Source organism: Centropristis striata, chromosome 3 (assembly GCF_030273125.1).
Source record: "Centropristis striata isolate RG_2023a ecotype Rhode Island chromosome 3, C.striata_1.0, whole genome shotgun sequence".
NCBI classification, from domain to species: Eukaryota; Metazoa; Chordata; class Actinopteri; order Perciformes; family Serranidae; genus Centropristis; species Centropristis striata.
The window spans coordinates 18,059,763-18,079,263 of NC_081519.1; the positions used below are offsets into that span (position 1 = coordinate 18,059,763).

General features: G+C 41.3%; 2 protein-coding genes across 3 annotated transcripts; one reads left to right on the forward strand and one right to left on the reverse strand.

Moving 5' to 3' along the window:
* Nucleotides 1–18: 18 nt before the first annotated feature.
* LOC131968639 (protein LSM14 homolog B-like) lies at nt 19–2,598 on the reverse strand. 2 transcript variants are annotated; one of them, XM_059329609.1, is made up of 8 exons: nt 2,362–2,598; nt 2,076–2,239; nt 1,839–1,968; nt 1,516–1,698; nt 1,340–1,417; nt 955–1,095; nt 731–860; nt 19–640 (listed from the first exon to the last, which is right to left on the reverse strand). In XM_059329609.1, the coding sequence occupies exons 1-8, from the start codon at nt 2,486–2,488 to the stop codon at nt 484–486; spliced, it is 1,110 nt and encodes a 369-aa protein (XP_059185592.1). In that variant the 5' UTR covers nt 2,489–2,598; the 3' UTR covers nt 19–483. The 2 variants fall into 2 exon arrangements, with proteins under 2 accessions (XP_059185592.1, XP_059185591.1); XM_059329608.1 differs by having other exon boundaries at nt 731–869; nt 2,362–2,596.
* A 1,292-nt stretch (nt 2,599–3,890) lies between these two features.
* Nucleotides 3,891–16,059, forward strand: LOC131968963 (transcription initiation factor TFIID subunit 4-like). The gene is made up of 15 exons (XM_059330048.1): nt 3,891–5,499; nt 5,722–5,855; nt 6,114–6,233; nt 7,724–7,813; nt 7,979–8,101; nt 8,308–8,397; nt 8,552–8,764; nt 8,937–9,078; nt 9,173–9,275; nt 9,529–9,698; nt 9,781–9,911; nt 10,386–10,511; nt 11,527–11,583; nt 11,686–11,808; nt 14,744–16,059. Exons 1-15 carry the CDS (start codon nt 4,722–4,724, stop codon nt 14,906–14,908), a joined length of 2,565 nt encoding a protein of 854 aa, XP_059186031.1. The 5' UTR covers nt 3,891–4,721; the 3' UTR covers nt 14,909–16,059.
* The last annotated feature ends 3,442 nt before the right edge of the window (nt 16,060–19,501 follow it).

Consider the following 19,501-nt stretch of genomic DNA (forward strand, 5'->3'; position numbering starts at 1 on the left):
ACCAGAGATGAAAGCAGATCTGTTAATCATATGTTATTTAATAACATTGATACAAAAAGTCCTCCACATTTTTCATTTTACAAGTAGGGGAGAAAAACAAAGTACAGCTGTCCTCCAAAAGCTATTTGGAGTTACATTTGGACAGTCAAGTAGACTGAAGAATTGAATACATTCAGCAAAAAGAAAAAATATATGTACCTGCTGGCCTGTTCAAAAGACAAATTCCATATTGTATTTTGCCAAACTGTCAATTAATAGAATTGCTTCTAGCACACAGCCACTTGATAAAATAAAAATGATCTCCCATTTCATATAATTAGGTTTCAAGGTACAAAATTCCCTAAATGCAAATTTGAGATGAGGAAAAAAAACAAATCTTTACTCAAACGGGGGAAAAGGGAGGTACTTTTTTGTTTTAAATAAATACAAAACTACAATATTTACAGAAGATTTTAACAAAAAGACAAACTGAAAGAAAAGCTTTCACACCCTCCCACTACCAATTTTTGGGAGGGGTCGCTGCTCAGCGGGGTTCTGCCCTCTGCGTCCTCCTCCCCGGAATCCTCTGCCTCTCAGGAAGCGGCCGGGAACTCCGAAAGTTTCCATGTTCAACTTTTTCTCCTCCGCCCACGTAGTTCTCCTGGAGATGTCCAAAGAATGTAAAAATATTTTAGAACATGTCAAACTGCTGAGATGACACAAATACAGACGGCTCAAGTTACATAATCACCTGGGCTTCAGGTCTGAGGAGATGTTGTCGAAGAAGCATTTGGTTTTGTCATAATATTTTTCTCCATGAGCGTCATCCTCCTGCTGCGTTCCCTTAATGTCCTGGGCCTCGGCAGAAACCTCCTTTTCAACTGCAGCAACTCACAAAACAAAAACACATTTTAAAGTGTTATATACAATTTGCACTGAAACAGAACTGACAGATATCCTCTGAAATAAACATACCCACAACTTCCTTTGTAAGATCATCTTTAAACTGAGCATTTGCGGTTTCAAAATCAAAATCTGACTCAAACTGCAGGGTAGTGGCCTTTGAGTTTTTCACCAGAAGTTGGCCTCTGCTTCGGTTCCTGGGCCTGCGACCACCTGCATGTAAGCACCAGTAAAAGTTCAGATAAATATCACAAACATTACTGTAAAAAAAGTCTTAGTGACCATTTAGAGCAGGCTTATCTAGTCTTGGATATTTACATTTCTTATAGACAGCTGAGCAATAGTGTTTACTTTGACAAAACTGCTGTACTTCTGCCCTCAAACAGTTATGGCAAAACTAATGTTCCAAGCCTGGCTGTCAGAAATAGCCTTATGAGTACATTTCTGATTTTCATACCTGGTTTTTGCCTTTGCTTCTGGTTCTCAGTGCCTTGACTTTGAACCTTGGCTGCACTCGGCTGAGATGGTGTCCGACCTAAATGTAAATAAGCTTTTTAAGTGGTTTTCTTCTGGTGGATTAAAAATGGAAGCAATGCAATAAAGAATGATTTTTGTATGTTCTGAGCCACTGACTTTGCTTACTGCTGGGCATATTCTCTTTCTGAGTCTGGCCAGAGCGCTGGGTTGGACGTGCAGGCTGTTTGCTCTGTGGCTGAGTTGAAGTCTTCCCCCTTTTCTGGGCAGCACCAGCCAAAGGCACGGTCTGGACAGCCTGCTCCACCATGGGAGCTCTTCTGGCTGGGATGCCGTGGAGTCCTGGTACTCAGGAAGAAGAAACAAAGAAGTTAATCCATGGCAGACACATGTGAGAAACCGTCACTGATATTGCATAGTGCTGAATAAAAAACCCTAAATAGGACAGTTCTGAGATGCATCTATAAACACATTAACTGTACCTAGACCCAGTGCTGCATTGTACTGCTGGTTGAGTAGAGTAGTTGCAGCCAGCTGGTTGTAGGTGGGCATCATGTCTCTGTATGAACTCCAGCGTGGGTGATACGCAGCAGGGGAGCTGCCAAGGGAGGACTGAAACGAAATGAAAAAATTAAGACAAAGGAACATGTTTAACCAATTCTGAGTATTTTGATTAATGGCAAATAAATCTTCAAAGTGGACTTTAAAAAGTCACACACCTGCACAATAGCAGGGTCACGAGGAACTCCATGGTGTGGTTTTGGAGTCTCAGACACAGTGATATCTTTGATGTCACTTCCTCTGAAGATTATGTATTCATAAATTTCATCTTTGGGTGGCACTGGACAATCTGTGTGCCGGTCCTCTGTCCCATAGGATTTTACTGTTGGGAAATAAGTGTCATTTATCTGCATGATACTGTTTGCAAGCCCACATTACATTAAGGTGTTCCCAACCTAAATAACTGTTGAAGAGAAACGCACGTGCCACCGAGAGGCCTCTTACCTTTGGCCAACGCAACCGTGGACCTCTCTGTGTCGACAGATGACAGTATTCCCTCATACCGGATCTGCGCCTTCGATATCAAACTTATTTTACTGCCAATGTAAGGAGTCCCTCCTCCAGCACTCATATTTGCAGCGAAAATATTTTTTCAAATTGAAGAGCAGCAACTAAATGACAGAGCATTAAACCACGGCACACTACTGACATCAAGGAGCCAAATCAGCTACGTGCACAATCAGCGGACACCTGTGCGCTTTATAAGATTGCCAGTGACGCGTCTGTGCTGCTCGCCCACCTGCGTGTATTAAGGTTTGTTTGTTTAGGCGGCCGGGGTACACCGTGGGAAACAAAAGTAAGTCTGTAGAGTGATCACTTTTAAAACGGGACACACTGGTATAATGACAAGCACAAAACAGAGGTAACAATGTGAGTAAACTGAGGGATCGAATGTTATTTTTAAATTGCGTTTACTTTATTCAATTGACGACACTATGAGCTCCAGATTTAGAGTTTATCTGTCCTACCAAGAATGAAAAAGGGAAGAAAGAAAGGAAAAAAGACAGAATGGGAAATAATTTATTGGTTTATGTATTGCTTATAATTAAACAAGATGTAGCCTATTGGAATATAAATTGTGAAGTGATAATGATGAATATGGGTTATTGTGTGTCCTGTTTCAGGGGTCTAACACATTTCCATTTTACAATAACAATTATGTAGCCTATGACAGGGATAATCAACTTGCTTTAACCGGGGGGCACTTTAGCAAGATGACAGTAGGTTATGGGAGCCAGTTAGTAAACAAACTAAAATATTTAATAGCCAGGACCTCTGCTAAGTCAGGGGCCACCTGACAGGGGGATCCTGCCCTGGCACTTTGTTATTTTTATAAAAATAACTCTATTCTGATGCTTTTAAAAATACACCCTGGCACAAGTAGACTAGTACAAACAAACAAACACAAAATTCTCATTGTGAGTCCATTTTTCATTGTGAACTCGAAAATGATTGGTGGGCCACCAGTACATATTTGGGCCATGGGCTGCAAGTTAAGTATCCTAATATATCCTTTCCTCAGTTTCTCTTGTCTTCTTTTAACATTTATTTTAAATTATATGTTATATATCTTATCTTCTGTCTATCTTATATCAGAATCAGAAAGATCGTTATTGTCATTTTAATGAAGTAGGCCTACAATGAAATTGTGGATGGCTTCTCTCCATGCGTTTAGAAGAAAAAAAGTACAACAAAAAACAATGTAACAGCTTAAAATATTGATTCTATTACATCCTTGTAGTATAATTATAGTTAGGCTATACTTGCCACTCTTTCAATTTGTGTCGGTGAAATTTAATAAAGATGCTCGTTTATGAAATTGTGTTATAAAAGTAAAATTAGACACTTGCACTGCGCACGTATATAAAAGTCAGCGCCCTTTGGGAGTTAAACCACACTAAGTGCCATCACTGCTGACAGCAGTGTAGAGTATTTCCTCTCTAAGAGGAGGGTGGGGCGCCCTCAAACGCCTCTTCACAACAGCAACTTCACTTGTTGGCCAAAGCACTGCAGCCATCTTGCACAGCGCGTCAAGAGTGAGTAAAGTCTTAAATTCGGTCGGTTGGCTTGTTGTAAACCTCGTTATTATTTCACTAAAAGTCACACGGTATAATTCTGAAACGTAATCGCTATCGCGAAGTTAAAAACATGCCGGCAACAATGTAATATTTGATGAAAACATTCGATCTGCGATACGATGTTGTTCCGTCTCATGCATCCCCTGGAATGACAGCTGAAGCCATTGGTACCGCCTTTTAGAATGCGGAACAGCCAATCAGGGCTCGCCGAACTCCCCGCACGGAGACGTTTGGCTGTTGTGCGCAGGCGCATGTCAGTTGGTAAGTCCCTCACTTCTCACAAGCTCGCAGGAGTGTGAAGATGGCGGTTGGCCCCGGCCCGCTGGATGAGCCTTTTTTACACACAGAGGTGAATAAAGCGGTAGTTTGTCCTGCTGTACAGTCTATAGAGTCACAACTGTCGTTCTTGTGTCACAACAACCACTGGGGTAGGCACGAACCAGCCGCTAATTACATGGCTATAGTTCCGGGACAAGGGGGTAGCGCGAGCTAATGTCCAGCTGGGACTTGGTCAAGACGGCTGCCAAAGCAGGTACGCTGTAACTACTAATGTTGTTTTACTCTCTGTCTCTCCGAGTATACACGAAAAGCAAGCGCCGGAGCTGACTGAGGAAAACAGTAGATGTGTCAGAGTCTTGCCCCATCACATTCAAGACTGTTTTTGCTCCTTCTAAACAAGTTGAAGTGCAGGGGGTCTCCTCATAACTAGCTCCCCATGGTTCAGCTATGGATGCGTCGACGGCCAGCACGGACTCCACCACGGGATGCGACCCTGGCAAAACACTTGTTGTTAGTGGCGGTGTAACTTCTCTCCCTAATCACCAGGGGAAAGTAGGCTCGTACTCAGTGCAGACTTTCAATGGGAGCCAAACTATGAACTCTCACAATTCAGGAAGCGCTGCCCCTCTCGGGGGGGCGACAGTGACAAGTGGCTCTGGTAACAGCGGCAGTACTGCGATGTCTGTCACAGCTGTCGACAGTGGACCAGTGATTTCAAAGGGGCTGGCCAGTGCAATAATGCACCCGTCGTCAAACAGTGTAATTCAGACGCCTCTCATGAACTCGCAGAGTGTGGTCGCTGCAGCTCAGTCTGTGAGCCAGGCAGCAGGACCCACTGTGACACTCGTCAGGCCGCCTATGCAAACCGCGGGGTCGGGTGCAACTTTGAATGGGAACAATAATGCGAGCCATGCCGTGGTTGTCAATACAACAGGTCACACAGGTATCGGCATACAAACACCGCTTGTAAACAATAGCCAGCCGTCCAACTCGGTGACTGTCAGCGCAGGGTCGCACATTATCAAGGCAGAGCCACCCACAACAATAATACAGTCAGCACCGCAGCCGGCTGTCACTCCTGGAGCCGTCAGCGCTCCCCGGATTCCGACGACTGTTGCTGCCGGTCCAGGCGGGATCCGAGCCTTGACACCTCAGATGTTGGCCCCGAGGCTCCCCCAGACCTCCCCGGGACAGCCCAGTATACATAACATCCAGCTCCCCCCGGGTGAGTCAAGTCAGAACTTTATTCACTATGTGCACAGGCGTTTATTTCAACACTTGGCTGATTCACCAAACTGCTTTCAGTTTCATTTGGCTCTGATCAGTGGTTGTAAAATTAAACATGGAATGATTATAAATCTTACTGACTGTCAGTCACATAGGAAGTAGGCTATGTGCCGCACCAGATTTCTTAAATAACATTGAACTGTTATGATTCATGGTTCAGGGATGGTGCTTGTACGCAGTGAGAGTGGACAGCTGCTGATGATTCCTCAGCAGGCTCTGGCCCAGATGCAGGCCCAGGCACAGGGAGGCATGGCACCCCGGACTGTGACACCAACAAACGTGCCTCCTGGCCAGGTAAGATCATACATAGCTTTCTATTTATATGTCTCACTTAGTAATGAGGTCCAAGGCCTCCCTGCCTACAGCTGAAGATAGCACCTGTTGAATACAGTATATACATTATTGGTCATGTGTATTTGGAAAGTTGTGTGCTTCTCTGTTATTGTGTTGTAAAAGTATACAGCTTTTTTATGTATTTAGATGTAATCTTCTTGTCTGGTTTGATGAAAGCCAGGTGTTGCACACCATGTCATGCTTTGCTCCCTGTCTCAGGCTCCTGGAAACACCATCATCAGCAGACAGGTGGCTCCCAGCACCATCATCCGTCAAGGCTGTCCAGCCCCAACATCACTTGCTGCGACCACCACTCTTCACAGACCTCCTATACTTCAGGTACCTCCCTGGCTCAACGATGCCAGAATTTAAAACTGTGATACAATACTAGTATAAAAAGGATCCTCGGTACCACAGAAAAAGCAAGCATATTCCGACATATTTGTGTTATGTTAATATTAATTAACAGTAGGGCGTGAATCCTTTGGCATTTCAGAATTAAGTTCTATTTTGTTTAATTTTCTTGATTTAAAACATTTTCCAATTCAGAATCTATTCCTGATTCAGTACATATGGGTTCCAATTTTAGGAACCTCCCCAATATATATCAACTGATTGTGATGTAAACACACAAAGGCAAAAATGACAAAAGGTAAAAGTTTAAACTTAGTAATAAAAAGTTTTTAGTTCATATACTTTAGAGATTTAGGAATAACAAGTTCAAGTTCTATAAAAATGAAAAATTTTTCCTGTTAAATAAGTGAAATTGAAAGGTTTAGGCTAGCCGCTTTACATTTCCCTGAAACTTGCGAACTTCAAAAGTAAGTTGTAAACAAAATAACACTGTAAAGCTGGTGTTTTGTGTGATTAAAAACAAACAAAAAACCCCCCACAATAATGCTTGACACAAAGTTGATTTGGTGTGTAGGATTAATGTCCCTAATATCTTTGTTTTTCTTAAATGTTTGCCCTGCCCTGTAGGCGACACATTTTAGGTTTTTATTAATGCTTTAAATATTATTTATTTATATATGTAATGTTTCTTCACTTGTAGATACAGTGCAGTGGTCTCCCTGGGTGTCCTCTGAATCATAGATCTCCTTTTTTTAATAGTGTCAGGACTTTGACACTATTGAATGTATAATTAACTGAGATGATGGTATTTTAAACCTATGGAATCAAAAAACTATCGAAATATCAATATTTTTAGTGTGTCGATGTCACATCAATTGTCACTGTTTTGTGTCTTCTGCTTGCACAAGCTGCTGATTGAAGGAAAGTGTCTCATTCACTCTCTTGATATTGTTTGACAGTACAGCATTATATTATGTATCACTGTGACACTAGAAGGATCTTATGAGTGAATTTTTCCTCAAAAAGGATGCAAGCTCCTATTCTCTAGAAGATGTTTTGTTTGTTGCATAGGGTGAGTAAATGTTTTCCAGTTGCCTTGGTTTATTGGTAATCCTGAACTTTGTTTCCTGGATTTACTATAGCAGAGTTGAGACCAAGACTTGAAGGAATTATACTTATTTATAAAGAGTTTAGTGTATTACACGCTGAAATACGTCAGCAGGTTTGCCAGTTACAAGTAAAACAATCACACAATGATCTAGTCGTACCTCTGGAGTGCTTTCCTAATGTCTTGAAAGGACTGAAGTTGTTTTTTGAGGAAAAGCGCCCAACTGAAATTCAGTACCAGAGCGGAGCACCTGTTTCCTCCTATGAACATAAAGTTTGATGCACTTGAACTCTAAAACCCACACTGTCTGGTGGTGACTTGAAACAACCTGAATAACATGTTATAATGGTGATGTCTGTCTCTCTAGAGCTCAGTTGGGGCTGCAGTACCAGGAATTACCCCCAGGACCGTCAGCCAAACAGCTGGGACCACAGTTGCCTCAGTAACAGTGAGCAAAGTGAGTTGTGCTAAGCCCCAAGGGATCAGATGGAGCTGGGTGTATGCATGTGCTGGAGACAAATACAGTTTAATAAAAGAAGGCAAAGCGTGCTGTGATCTGTCACCTGGCTATTCACAAATGAGACTGGAATTTGTTCATCTAAATGTTGTGTGTTTTTGACAGGAGACAATGGAGAATGTGAAGAAATGTAAGAACTTCCTGTCTACACTGATCAAGCTGGCATCCACTGGGAAGCAATCGACAGAGACTGCAGCCAGTGTGAGAGAGCTGGTCAAGGACCTGCTGGTGAGTGAGCAGCACATACAGGAGACATACATGAACCTGTCAACTCATATACTGTGTTTCTCATTGACAAGGACATCCTCGTCAAAAAAAGAAAATTCACAAAAATAAAAGCTTGCAAATATAATAATTAAACTTCGTGAAGCATCATATGCACCTGACATATAACAGCTCTCACTCCCAGCTCTTTATGCCTTTGTGTATACTAGGAGGGCAAACTGGAAGCTGAGGAATTCACCAGCAGATTGTACAAAGAGCTCAACTCCTCACCCCAACCTTACCTTGTGCCTTTCCTCAAGGTAAGACAGCCCATATTCTATTGTCATTTCCACTGATAAACCTTCCAGTAAAATGCCTTTTTTATATTTTCTTGAACACACAGGAAACGATTTCTCCAACGAGTGTCATCTTTAAGTGCATTTCTGTAATATTTTACCTGTTTATCTCCTGTAGAGAAGCCTCCCAGCTTTGAGGCAGCTCACCCCAGACTCTGCAGCCTTCATCCAGCAGAGTCAGCTCCCCCAGCCAGCCTCAGGTCCAGTCCCCTCCACCTCACCGATCCCTGCCACGGTGGTCCTGGGCAGCCCAGCGCCCCGCCTCACCCCTCCGCTCAGCAGGCCCCAACTCCAGCCGGGCATTAACAAACCAGGACAGACCCCCTCACTGGTAAACTGATGAATAAATATGTCAGACGCCAGCTCAGCTCAACTTAAGTCTATAACTGAGTTTATTTATGTCAAATCTTGAGTTTTCATTTCCCAGAATTGCAAAATAATACAAAAATCATACAGCCTGGTAATGATGACAAAAACCTGCACTTGGAACATTACCTTCGCAGGTTATCCAGCCTCAGCAGCAGAGAGCAATGCTGAGACCTCAGGTAGCCTTACCGACGACCCCCATGGTGACTCTCAGGAATCAGGCCCCTGGCCGCATCATGCTGGGACAACAGCAGGTCCAGCTGAAAGAGTTGCAGCCAGGTGAGGATGTCGGGCTAATATTACCTGTCTGTGCATGCATGTGTCTTTACTGAGGTGACCTGAAGTATTTCTTGTGATTCTGTGTCTCTGCCAGTTCCTGTGAGGCCAGAGGCTCCACATGTTTCTAAACAGTTCTCTGCTGCAGGCTTGACCCTGGCCCAGAAGAACAAGCTAAAAGAGGCGGGTGGCACTTTCAAGTAAGAACAAAGATAATCAGTATTACCATAAATGTTTAATCATACATCGGTATTTGCATTAGTTCTAGGTGGAACATTTACTTTTTGGAACCTAACTTAACCTGCCCAACAAAATAAAAGTAAAAGTTTTATTTACTCTTATTGTTCGCATACCTTTTTATAGCTTAAATGTGTTGCAGCTGGACAAAAAAAATAACAATTTAAAGTGGTTTATCCATGCTATTTTTTGCCTCACTCCCCTTTATTTTTACAGAGATGATGAAGACATCAATGATGTGGCCTCCATGGCTGGAGTGAACCTATTGGAGGAAAGTGCTAATATCCTAGCAACCAATTCTGGACTAGTGGGAGCGGTGACACATTCCTGTAAGGACGAGGCTTTCCTCTCCTGCTCTATTCTGCAGAGGAGAATGCAGGAGATAGGTGAGACACTTACAGCATTATTTACAATACAGGATCCATCCATTCATCCACCTCCTAATGCCTCAAGGTATCTCTATTCCAGGTAGGAAGCACGGTGTGACAGACCTGGGTCCAGAGGTGGTGAATTTTGTCTCTCACGCCACTCAGCATCGGCTCCAGCACCTGCTGGAAAAAGTTTCCCAAGTAGCACAGCAGAAAAATGCCAATTTCAAGGTTTGTTTACAGTGTCATTATAGAGAGACTTTACTAGTATAAATTAGTGGAAGTGGGGACATTTTTCTAAGATCCAATAATTGGAAATTAACACCGCATGCAACCATGCTTGCATATACTGTATGTTTTTCAAAAATGAAAAGAATATGGTCAAAGTCCTTAAGTCCTGCTATAGTGTACCTTCGTGTGTGTATTTATTATTATTCATTCATTTATTATTTTATTTATTAGACAATATTCCAGTATTTGAGTACCTTACAGTTATGGCCAATGAGCCACTGTTGAATGTTAACATATTTTGAAATTAATTTGCATTGGCTTTACAGCCCTAATACAAGTTGCGTCTAATAGGTAATGGAAGTAAAGTAATTTGTTTATTTTATTCATTGATCATTACATATATGCCATTTTAAAAGTATTTCTCCTGTAATGTCTTCTTTGAGATAATGTTGTGACACTGCTGTTTGTTGGCAGGAGGATGACAATTATGAGCATAGCAGTGATGTTCGTACTCAGCTCAAGTTCTTTGAGCAGCTGGACCAGCTAGAGAAACAACGGAAGGAGGAACAGGAGAGAGAGATCCTCCTAAAGGCAGCTAAGGTATAGTATCACTGACAGACATCAAAATGATATAACACTTGATTTACACAACATTTTATTCATTCATTATCCTTATCCGCTGATTCGCACTCGGGGCTGGAGCCTATCCCAGCTGACATTGGGCGAGAGACAATTTAGAGTCACCAATTGTGCATGTTTTTGGACTGTGGGAGGAAGCCGGAGAACCCACGCTGACACAGGGAGAACATGCAATAAAATAAAACACACAGAAGAGCCACAGTCGGGAGGCGAACCGGCAACCCTCTTGCTGTGAGGCGAGATCGCTAACCACTATACCACTGTATAGCCAACAACATTTTAATTGTACTTTAATCTAATGTGGTAGCTTGAGGAGTGGTGAGGAGTGAGTAAAAACAGTGGAATCAGATGCCTGGTGTCAAAGAGTGTAACAAAAACTAAATGGAGAGGATTTGATGTTTTTACAGAAAAATGCCTCGCTGTAATAAATATCTGGATAAATATTATTTCTGAGTTTGAAACAACATCTTATACAACCATCAAAACATTCACTTTGTTGCCGGAACTTATTACATTCGGCAGGCGTGTCATTCATTGACGATCTTTGTTAAAGTGTTTTTAATGTTATAGCCAAATCAAGCCATTTATTAATAATAGCTGGTGTGTAAAAAATGCTGATTTGTTCTTTGTATCCTGCAGCGATTCTCTTCTCCAGAGACACATTAATATTCTATAAAGTTTGACAAAAGGTCGCCTGCGATTGATTTTGACTCACCCTCAGGATGCCGGTTATGATGTAACTAGAGTTTGTGTAATTTTACCAAATGGCACTTGGGACGCATTTATAGATACACAAGTGTGTGACATTGTACACAGTAGTAGATGTAGAATCTGTTTCCCAAAAAGTTTCCATGTAATTGTAGATTGTAGATATTCATGCAGAATGGGGAGTCGCCTGCAATACATCACCGACATTATCTCTCATCTTTCTTCTGCCAACATCACTTATTAATGTGTCTTGCTTTTGGCCTTGCAGTCTCGAGCTCGGCAAGAAGACCCAGAGCAGCTGCGCCTGAAACAGAAGGCTAAAGAGGTAGGTTGCCAGCAGCAGGACGGTCAGCTAGTGTCTTGTTGACATGTGTACGTTTGAACACTAGATGCTTGATTTCCATGTTGGTATGTTTGCATTCTACAGATGCAGCAGCAGGAGCTGGCTCAGATGAGACAGAGGGAGGCCAATCTGACAGCTCTGGCAGCCATCGGTCCCAGGAAGAAGAGGAAGCTTCTGGACTCTCCATCCTCCTCTGCTGCAGCTGAGGTAACACTCATCAAAATACTACTCTTCCAATATAGAAATTTCATTTTGGCTGTTTTCTTTAGTTTTTATTTCGAAAGTTGAACCTCAGTTCCTATAATAAGTGTGTAGACACTCAGACCCTTATAGACAAAAATGTCCCAGTCGAAACCCATTAAAACCACAATTTTTGATCCCACTGCCATTATAGCATAAACAATTAGTCGTTTTATGGTTTTCTCATGTTTGCCATATTGGCAAATACATGCTATCTTCCTGGAGTCCACTCGAGTTATTGCTGCTGAATTATGGAAAAGAATAAAATTCATCAATATTAATGTTGCTAATCACAGGGAAAATATGCCATGGATCTAAATTACTTATTATTTAATAGCTATGATCTGAAACTTCCAAACTAAAAGATCAACTCAGTAGAAGTAGAAAGTAACTATGAAATTTAAGAATTATGATTCCTTGTCCTAGAGCCAATGTGTTGATGAAGCAAGTGAGGCACAAGAGTACTGCATATGGCTCACGTTCATAGGACTGGCTCCAGCATTCACTGGCTCATTGTCAGTATGAAACAGTAGTTACAGAAATAGCTTATGTCAACAGTTTTCAGTTCTTTGCCCCAGTTAGTATCTGTCAGACAGAGTTGATGACAGGCTGTCATTGACAGCCCACACTCTGTATGTGGAGACAGACACCTTCCGTCAGTCTTTACATACCTGGAGAAAATAATATAATGAAGCTGTTCTTTTTTCCCCTGGGAAGAGCACAGGACTCTCGCTGACTCTTGTAATCAACAATCACTTTTTGCAAGTAACCAGTCACATTCGTTTTATACAGTGAGACGGACCTCATAATGTGACAGACCTTTACTCACAAGGCTGCAGCTGCTGGTTATGCTTGGTCTGACTTGCTACACATCACTCTTATTAGTTTAGTTAATTGATTGATTTGTTTGTTCTAGGTTTTTGATTGCCTTGTTGATGGTTGTTCTTGATACTGTATAAACAGTCATGGAAAAAAAATATTAGACCATTGTTTTCTTCAATTCCTTGTTCATTTTTAATGCCTGGTGCAACTATTGGACAAATATAATGATTACAACAAAATTAGCTCATAAGAGTTGAATTTAAGAGCTGATATCTAGCCATTTTCCATTAATATTCTAATTTTCTGAGATACTGAATTTGGGATTTTCATTAGTTGTCAGTTATAATCATCAACATTAAAAGAAATAAACACTTGACATATATCAGTCTGTGTGGAATGAATGCATACATTATACAAGTTTCACTTATTGAATGGAATTACTGAAATAAATCAACTTTTTCATGATCTTCTAATTATATGACCAGCACCTGTATATATACTCCATTAAAGTGTTGGGTTTTGTTCTGTTTAGTGTTTGGTGGTTTCTTTCACTCCACTTGAATCTTTTACTGTTCTTTGGATTCACAGGGGAGCATCCATAAGAGCAGAGCCTGTTCTTTGAAATAAGCGTCTTACCATTTGCTGCAATAAATGGCCCTGTATTCTTTAATTGTCAATGTCTGACGGGAATTGACATAAGAAAAACAAGTGTTCAGGAAACAATGTGCGGCATCTCTTCTTTTATTTACTAACCTTGACTAAGAAAGATGGTGTTTATTTGCACACCCTTTCTGCCTCTCAAGGACAATGCTGCTTTTGTGCTGTTTTCTGCATGTAGACTTCTTTATATTGTTTATTGAAAATGCAGGAAAAACAGATGTCACAGAGTTGTATTGTATTCTGTTCGGTACAATACAAATCGTGAAAGCAGTGTGTGATAAGTGGGAAAGTTGTTACCAAATTAAACAAACACCCAAGTAACACTTCAACAAAACAGTTTTGTATTTTTCTATAAGCAGCAGAGGCCAGGGCTGCAGGGCTTTACTAAATAAGCCGCATGGCATTGCTGGCAAAACAGGGCATTTACAAGGTTCATGAAGATTAACTGCTTGCATCAGGAATAAGGTTGAAACAATTACTTAACCCAAAATACTCATAATAGACTACTCTTTAGCCATTTCAGGCACAATACAACACTGACGGACTCAGGATGTTTGAGGGGCAGGGGCAAAAATAATAAAAATGGCACCAGCTGTATACTGTGGGGCACTGGCGCACAAAAAGGGTTGGCGTTTTGTCCATTGAAGGGCACCTTTGAGGACATAATCATGTTTTATCTATAATAGGGGCATCCAAGAGGGCACTTCCACCGTGCTTTTTTAAACTCCACACTCCCATTCACACCAAGTGGAAATTTAAAGTTCACAATTCACCCAAACCAGTGGTTCGATTCCAACCATTTATCCATTACGTTAAGCTATAGTAACAAGAAAAAGTATGTGAACCCTTTTGAAATTACCTAGTTTTCTGGATTAATTTGTCAGAAAATGTGATCTGCATCCAAGTATAGACAAACACAATGTGCTTAACCTAATACGACACAAAAAAATATAATATTTCGATTCTTTATTGAACACATCCATTAATGTGTGATGTAGAACTACTGCAATTTGGTTAAAAACACTCTTTTTGAGTTTGCTATTCATAAGAAGCATCTACTCATGTGAACCATGCATCGCAAAAAAGGGATCCCCTCCGATCAATCATTCATCTAGCTAACAATTTCAGCTATATATCAGTTATATTAAGCTATTCATTTTAGGCCTTTCTCAATTACTTTTAGCTTACTATACCAATTATTTATTATTCTTGGATGCATGGTGTTAACCATTTATTGATTACTTTTAGCTCACTATCTCAGCCATTTATCCATTGTTCTTGGTTAATTATGTTACCCATATGTACATTACTTTTAGCTAACTATCCTATCTCACACCTACATACACAAATATAAATAGCAGGTATTACATGCCAACTCCCCCACTCTAAACCTCTCTTCCACCTGTCTCCCATCTTGCAGGGATCAGGATCAGGTCCCTCTCTGTCAGGTGGGGCTGGATCGTCGGGCTCCAGACCAACGCGGCAACGCATCACACGTGTCAATCTCAGGGACCTGCTCTTCTGTTTGGAGAACGAGAGATTTACCAGTCACTCCCATTTCCTCTATAAGGGCTTTCTCAAATAGACTTGATGTCAGAGGGGAGAAGAGGGAAATGAGTGTGTGTGGAGAGACCAACCGCTCCCACCACAGAGAGAGCATAAGAGACTCTTATGAATGAAGAGGAGAGCAGCATGTTGGCACATTTCAAGGCTTTTCAGATTTACCTGATAACCTGAAGTACAGTAGTAGCCACTGTGGCTGGCTTCTCTACCTCTCTCCTCAAATGATGCCTATTTTGCTTCAGAGCAGTTGTGAGCTTATGCTTATATTTACCCTGTACAACTTTTCAAGAAAGTGCAAAAATAGATATTATGTGTTATGAGGAAGGGTTTATGTCTGATCAAGTGCACTGTCACACAGTACAGTTCATTTCAGATTATTTGTATGTGCATTAGGCTTTAAGCAATGGAAATCAACACCATTTGTTTTAATAGACCGCAGAATAATTTTACCGAATAGTGATTTTATTTTTGATTTAACTGAATTACGTTGAACTCCAAACTGTGTAACCTACTGAGTTGCCTTCCTAACTATGAATAAGCCATATAGCCATCCCGAAGCAATTAACCCTGCTGTAAGTCATGAAGCAGTAGTTGGCTCTGTATCTATCATCTCCATTACTTTACTTGATTATTTTTTCAGCATATTTATTTACTAAACTCAAGCTTAAATTAATGTTTAGTTATTTATTTAATTTCATGTGACACCTCACTTGTTTCATGTAGCTTAAATTCAAAACAAAATGCATTTACCTGCTTAGCAAATGTTTAAATCAGTTTTGTTTGGTGTATAGATTTCAGTGCGTGAAGAGGTTTGTTCTTCTTTTTTTAAAATCTTTTAAATTGTTCTTTTTAAAGTTAGTTAGACATGTTATGATTTTGAAAACAAATAGGATTCAGAAGGCTTTTAACCTGTATTGCTATACCAAACATACATCTACCTGAAAGTGATTTCTATTTTTGTAGCTGCCCACCAACACACATTTTTACTCTTTCAATAGTGACTGACAGCATCCTCCGACTTAAGAAAGTGGAGGTTCTTCCTGTATATTTGTAAATGTTACACTTAAAGTTTTACACATGGTTTTGTATAGAATTGAGAATTTACCCATACAGCATAAAGAAATACACATTTTCTCTATTAAAAAGTTTGAATAAATAATGATTTTACAGTAATGGGTCTGGTTTCTTGAAGGCCGCCAGCATCCTTGGCCAACTTTCTGTCTTTCAGAGGCAGTAGCCAGCTCAGTCTTAAAGGTACAGTGAAGTGGTGAAGTGAAATATCTGAATGAAATCAGTTCTATGGGTACCACTTTATGCTAATCCCCTGCAGTTTGTTTTTTGTGTGCAGTATATATGTTATTTTCACCTATTGTATTTAAATATTACTGCATACTGTGTGGTTAGCACTTAAGTTCACTGCAAGAGGGTCGCAGGTTCGAATCCAGCTTGTGGCTCTTCTGTGTGGAGTTTGCATGTTCTCCCCATGTCAGTGTAGGTTCTCTCCAGGTTCGGGTCCGGCAGCTTAGGTTTAATTGCTGACTCTAAATTGCCTGTAGGAGTGAATGAGAGCTGGAATGGTTGTCTGTCTCTATGTGTATGCAGACCTGTGATAGTCTGGAGACCTGTCCAGGGTGTACCCCGCCTCTCACCCATTGTCAGCCTGGATTGGCTCCAGCCCCCCGCGACCTGAGTTTAGATAACTGAGGATAATGAATGAATAATTAAATGCACATGGGGGACCCCGAACAGTCAGAATTACATAAATTGGTTTTAACTAGAAAGCTGAGACTCAAGTGGTTTTAATAGTTATGTTTATCCCCAGCCTAGCCATATTGTTCTAATGAACCTTCATTTTTTTTTTTAGACTTGACCCCCCCCTGTATAAAATGACCTATTGTGACCTCTAGGATAATCGCAGCCTCATGAAACTTTACAACCACAAACAAGAGACTGAAGGCATTCAGAGCATGTATGTCTTGAACAAATGGGTTTGCTGCAATAACTTCTTCATAATATGGTAATGACAATCCTTAACCCTTATTTCCCTAAACTTTAAGTATTTGAATAGGTGCCCAGCCAAAACAATGTTCATTACAGATTTATTAGTCGAGAAACTTGTTGCAGTCCTGAGCTGTGTCTTAAATTAATCCTCATTCATATGATGTACACCACTCCTATGCAACATATACTGTTGACCTGCTATCTCCCCCTAAAGACCACTCTGCCCCCCTGTCTATGTCCTTCAGTCATTCACTAATATCTTTGTATTTCTTTGTGTTGCACTAGGTGGCAGCATTGCATTATTCTAACATCTGGATGTGTGCTGCATGTGGCACTGAGGATATTGAGGCTTTGTACATGAATGAGCTGAATGCCTTTAATTCCTCCTTACTCTACCTGTTCACAGATAATTCCTCTTAATCCTCTAACATCTGTAAAGCCACATGTAGTACACAGTGTGTGTCCCCTGGGTTTATACAGGCATCTATTGAGCACAACTCCCATGAGCACAACACACAGCTCTCAGTCTAGAATGAAATCACACTCACACACACAGTCTGCTACCAGTCTGTGCTGTTCTTTGTCTGGGCTGTCTTGTTTGAGTCCGTCTCCATTATCAGCCCAACACACGGTGCATTGGCAACAGCTGCAACATCAGCTGCTAACATTCAACACAACCATAGGCTGGAAATAATTAGGCCGTTCTGCCACTGGGACAGTCGCCTGATGTTACAATGATTGGGAGCAGCTTTTGTATCTGCGTTGACCAAAGAGGAACAATAAGTGTATATTTGGAGCCATCAGTGGTGATGTGCCACAATTTCATTTTCTATAATGAAAGTACATCTGGGAGCCACTAGGTGGCAATTGTACCCCATTACAGGAATCTCCTGTAGCTGATGTGGGCTGAAACGGCAGCTTCTTAATAGTTACTATCACCGTGTTACGTTTGGCTGAGTTTAGTGTTCACATGTTCATGTTCTGTTCTGCTGGACATACACAATACAGACTGCTTGGCCAAACTGTCAGGAACTCTTATTTGGCAAAAAAAGAAGAAGAGACAGTCTGGATTGTCAATAATATCAGCATTGTGCTGCTGTGACAAAGCCGAGCCAGAAATCCAGGCTTTCAGACGTGAGTAGAGAAGCGGCGTGGCCCTGAGAGTTCCTCATGGCGTCTGTCTGGTGGTGGTGCTGGTGACTCAGGTAAGGCCTCGACCCTTGCGCCTCAGCCCAATCCAATATTTTTCCTGGTAATCCTCCTTCCACTCCTCAACACTGCTGCTCTTTCAGAGTTAAGTCCACATAAGCTCCCACTTGAGTGCCAGAGGCAGAGCAACAACAGGGATGGTGCGGTTGCCTAGCGACGTCTCAGTCACTGCACCTGAGGGTGTTGGGTAAACACCCTGAGCCTGCCAGAGGGAAGAGGAGTGGAGCAACATCACCGTTTCCCTCCATGACATTTATTAAAGGGGGCTGGTATTAATTTGTTACATTCATTGTTGTCACTTTTGTTTTCACCCTGAGGTGAGATTATATAATAAACTATACTTAAAGTTAATTTGTGTGTGTGCGTGCGTGCGTGCATGCGTGCGTGTGCATTCTTAGCTATGAGTGCTTTTGTCTGATTCCAAGATGGGATTTGACTGCTGTGATAGCGCTTCTCAGCAGGGTGTTTCTCTTGCACTTTTATGATAAATCTCCGATCTGAAACTCTTTGCTTGTTTACGCTCACAGAGGGGCTCAGTTTTAATGATGGTTAGCGGCTGATGAAAGCTCCCCTTGCCCCCATTACTCACATGAATCAGATGGTTATGAAAATCTTTATTAAGGTAAGACCCCTATAGCAAGATGAATAAGAAGGTTGTGTTTTTTCCTCTTCTTTTTTTTTTTTTTTTTATCTCATTGACATTACTTTGCAATCCAGTGAATTCAAAATCCATCCATAAATCCCACCATATTCATGCTGTGAGACAAATGCAATACTAAAAGTCAGTTAATTAATTTGATCCTTTTCAATGCCTCCATGCATATTGTTGATTAAGCTTTGAGCTTATGAATAAAACTCTCCCTGAGGAGGAACATGAAAATGTGATTTGGATGAACTGTGATCCAGTCGCTGCACTTTATCATCTATTAAGATGCACAAATCCAGTAGCCTATAACCACTTTTACCCTGAAATGAAAGAGAATGATTTTCAGCCGTTGCTGAATAACCCAGCCCTGAAATGTTACATGCAACAACAGTTCATTAACACCTCCTCCAAGTCCATTTCCTGTGCGTCCGTGCCCTTGTTCCACCCAGGTTAATGCTGACTTTAGGACTCTTTTGTTATGGGGTCGAGTGGGGCAGTTTGCTTTGGCCCGGAGATACTATAATAAGGCCAGTGTTTATGACTGCTGCTGAAATGGGTTTGTAAGCGCGGCTGAACCTGTGAGGTATTGACGCGGGGGTTAATAGCCTGTTGGCCTCTTTAATGGAGCTGAATCAGGTCAAGCAGCAGGCATTGTCAGCCCACAGGAGAAGAACATCTCCATTTACAAAGTCATCTCCTATATGAGGCGGGACAGGCACCTAAATGTGTTGCACACACCTGTGGTTCACACAGAGAATG

Coding starts and splice junctions, on each gene's coding strand:
- LOC131968963 (XM_059330048.1), top strand. CDS start 4,722: ATGGATGCGTCGACGGCCAGCACGGACTCCACCACGGGATGCGACCCT. Junction 5,500..5,721: donor TAACATCCAGCTCCCCCCGG/GTGAGTCAAGTC, acceptor TTCATGGTTCAG/GGATGGTGCTTGTACGCAGT. Junction 8,398..8,551: donor ACCTTGTGCCTTTCCTCAAG/GTAAGACAGCCC, acceptor TATCTCCTGTAG/AGAAGCCTCCCAGCTTTGAG.
- LOC131968639 (XM_059329608.1), bottom strand. CDS start 2,488: ATGAGTGCTGGAGGAGGGACTCCTTACATTGGCAGTAAAATAAGTTTG. Junction 1,969..2,075: donor GTGACCCTGCTATTGTGCAG/GTGTGTGACTTT, acceptor ATTTCGTTTCAG/TCCTCCCTTGGCAGCTCCCC. Junction 1,096..1,339: donor GAAGCAAAGGCAAAAACCAG/GTATGAAAATCA, acceptor GCTTACATGCAG/GTGGTCGCAGGCCCAGGAAC.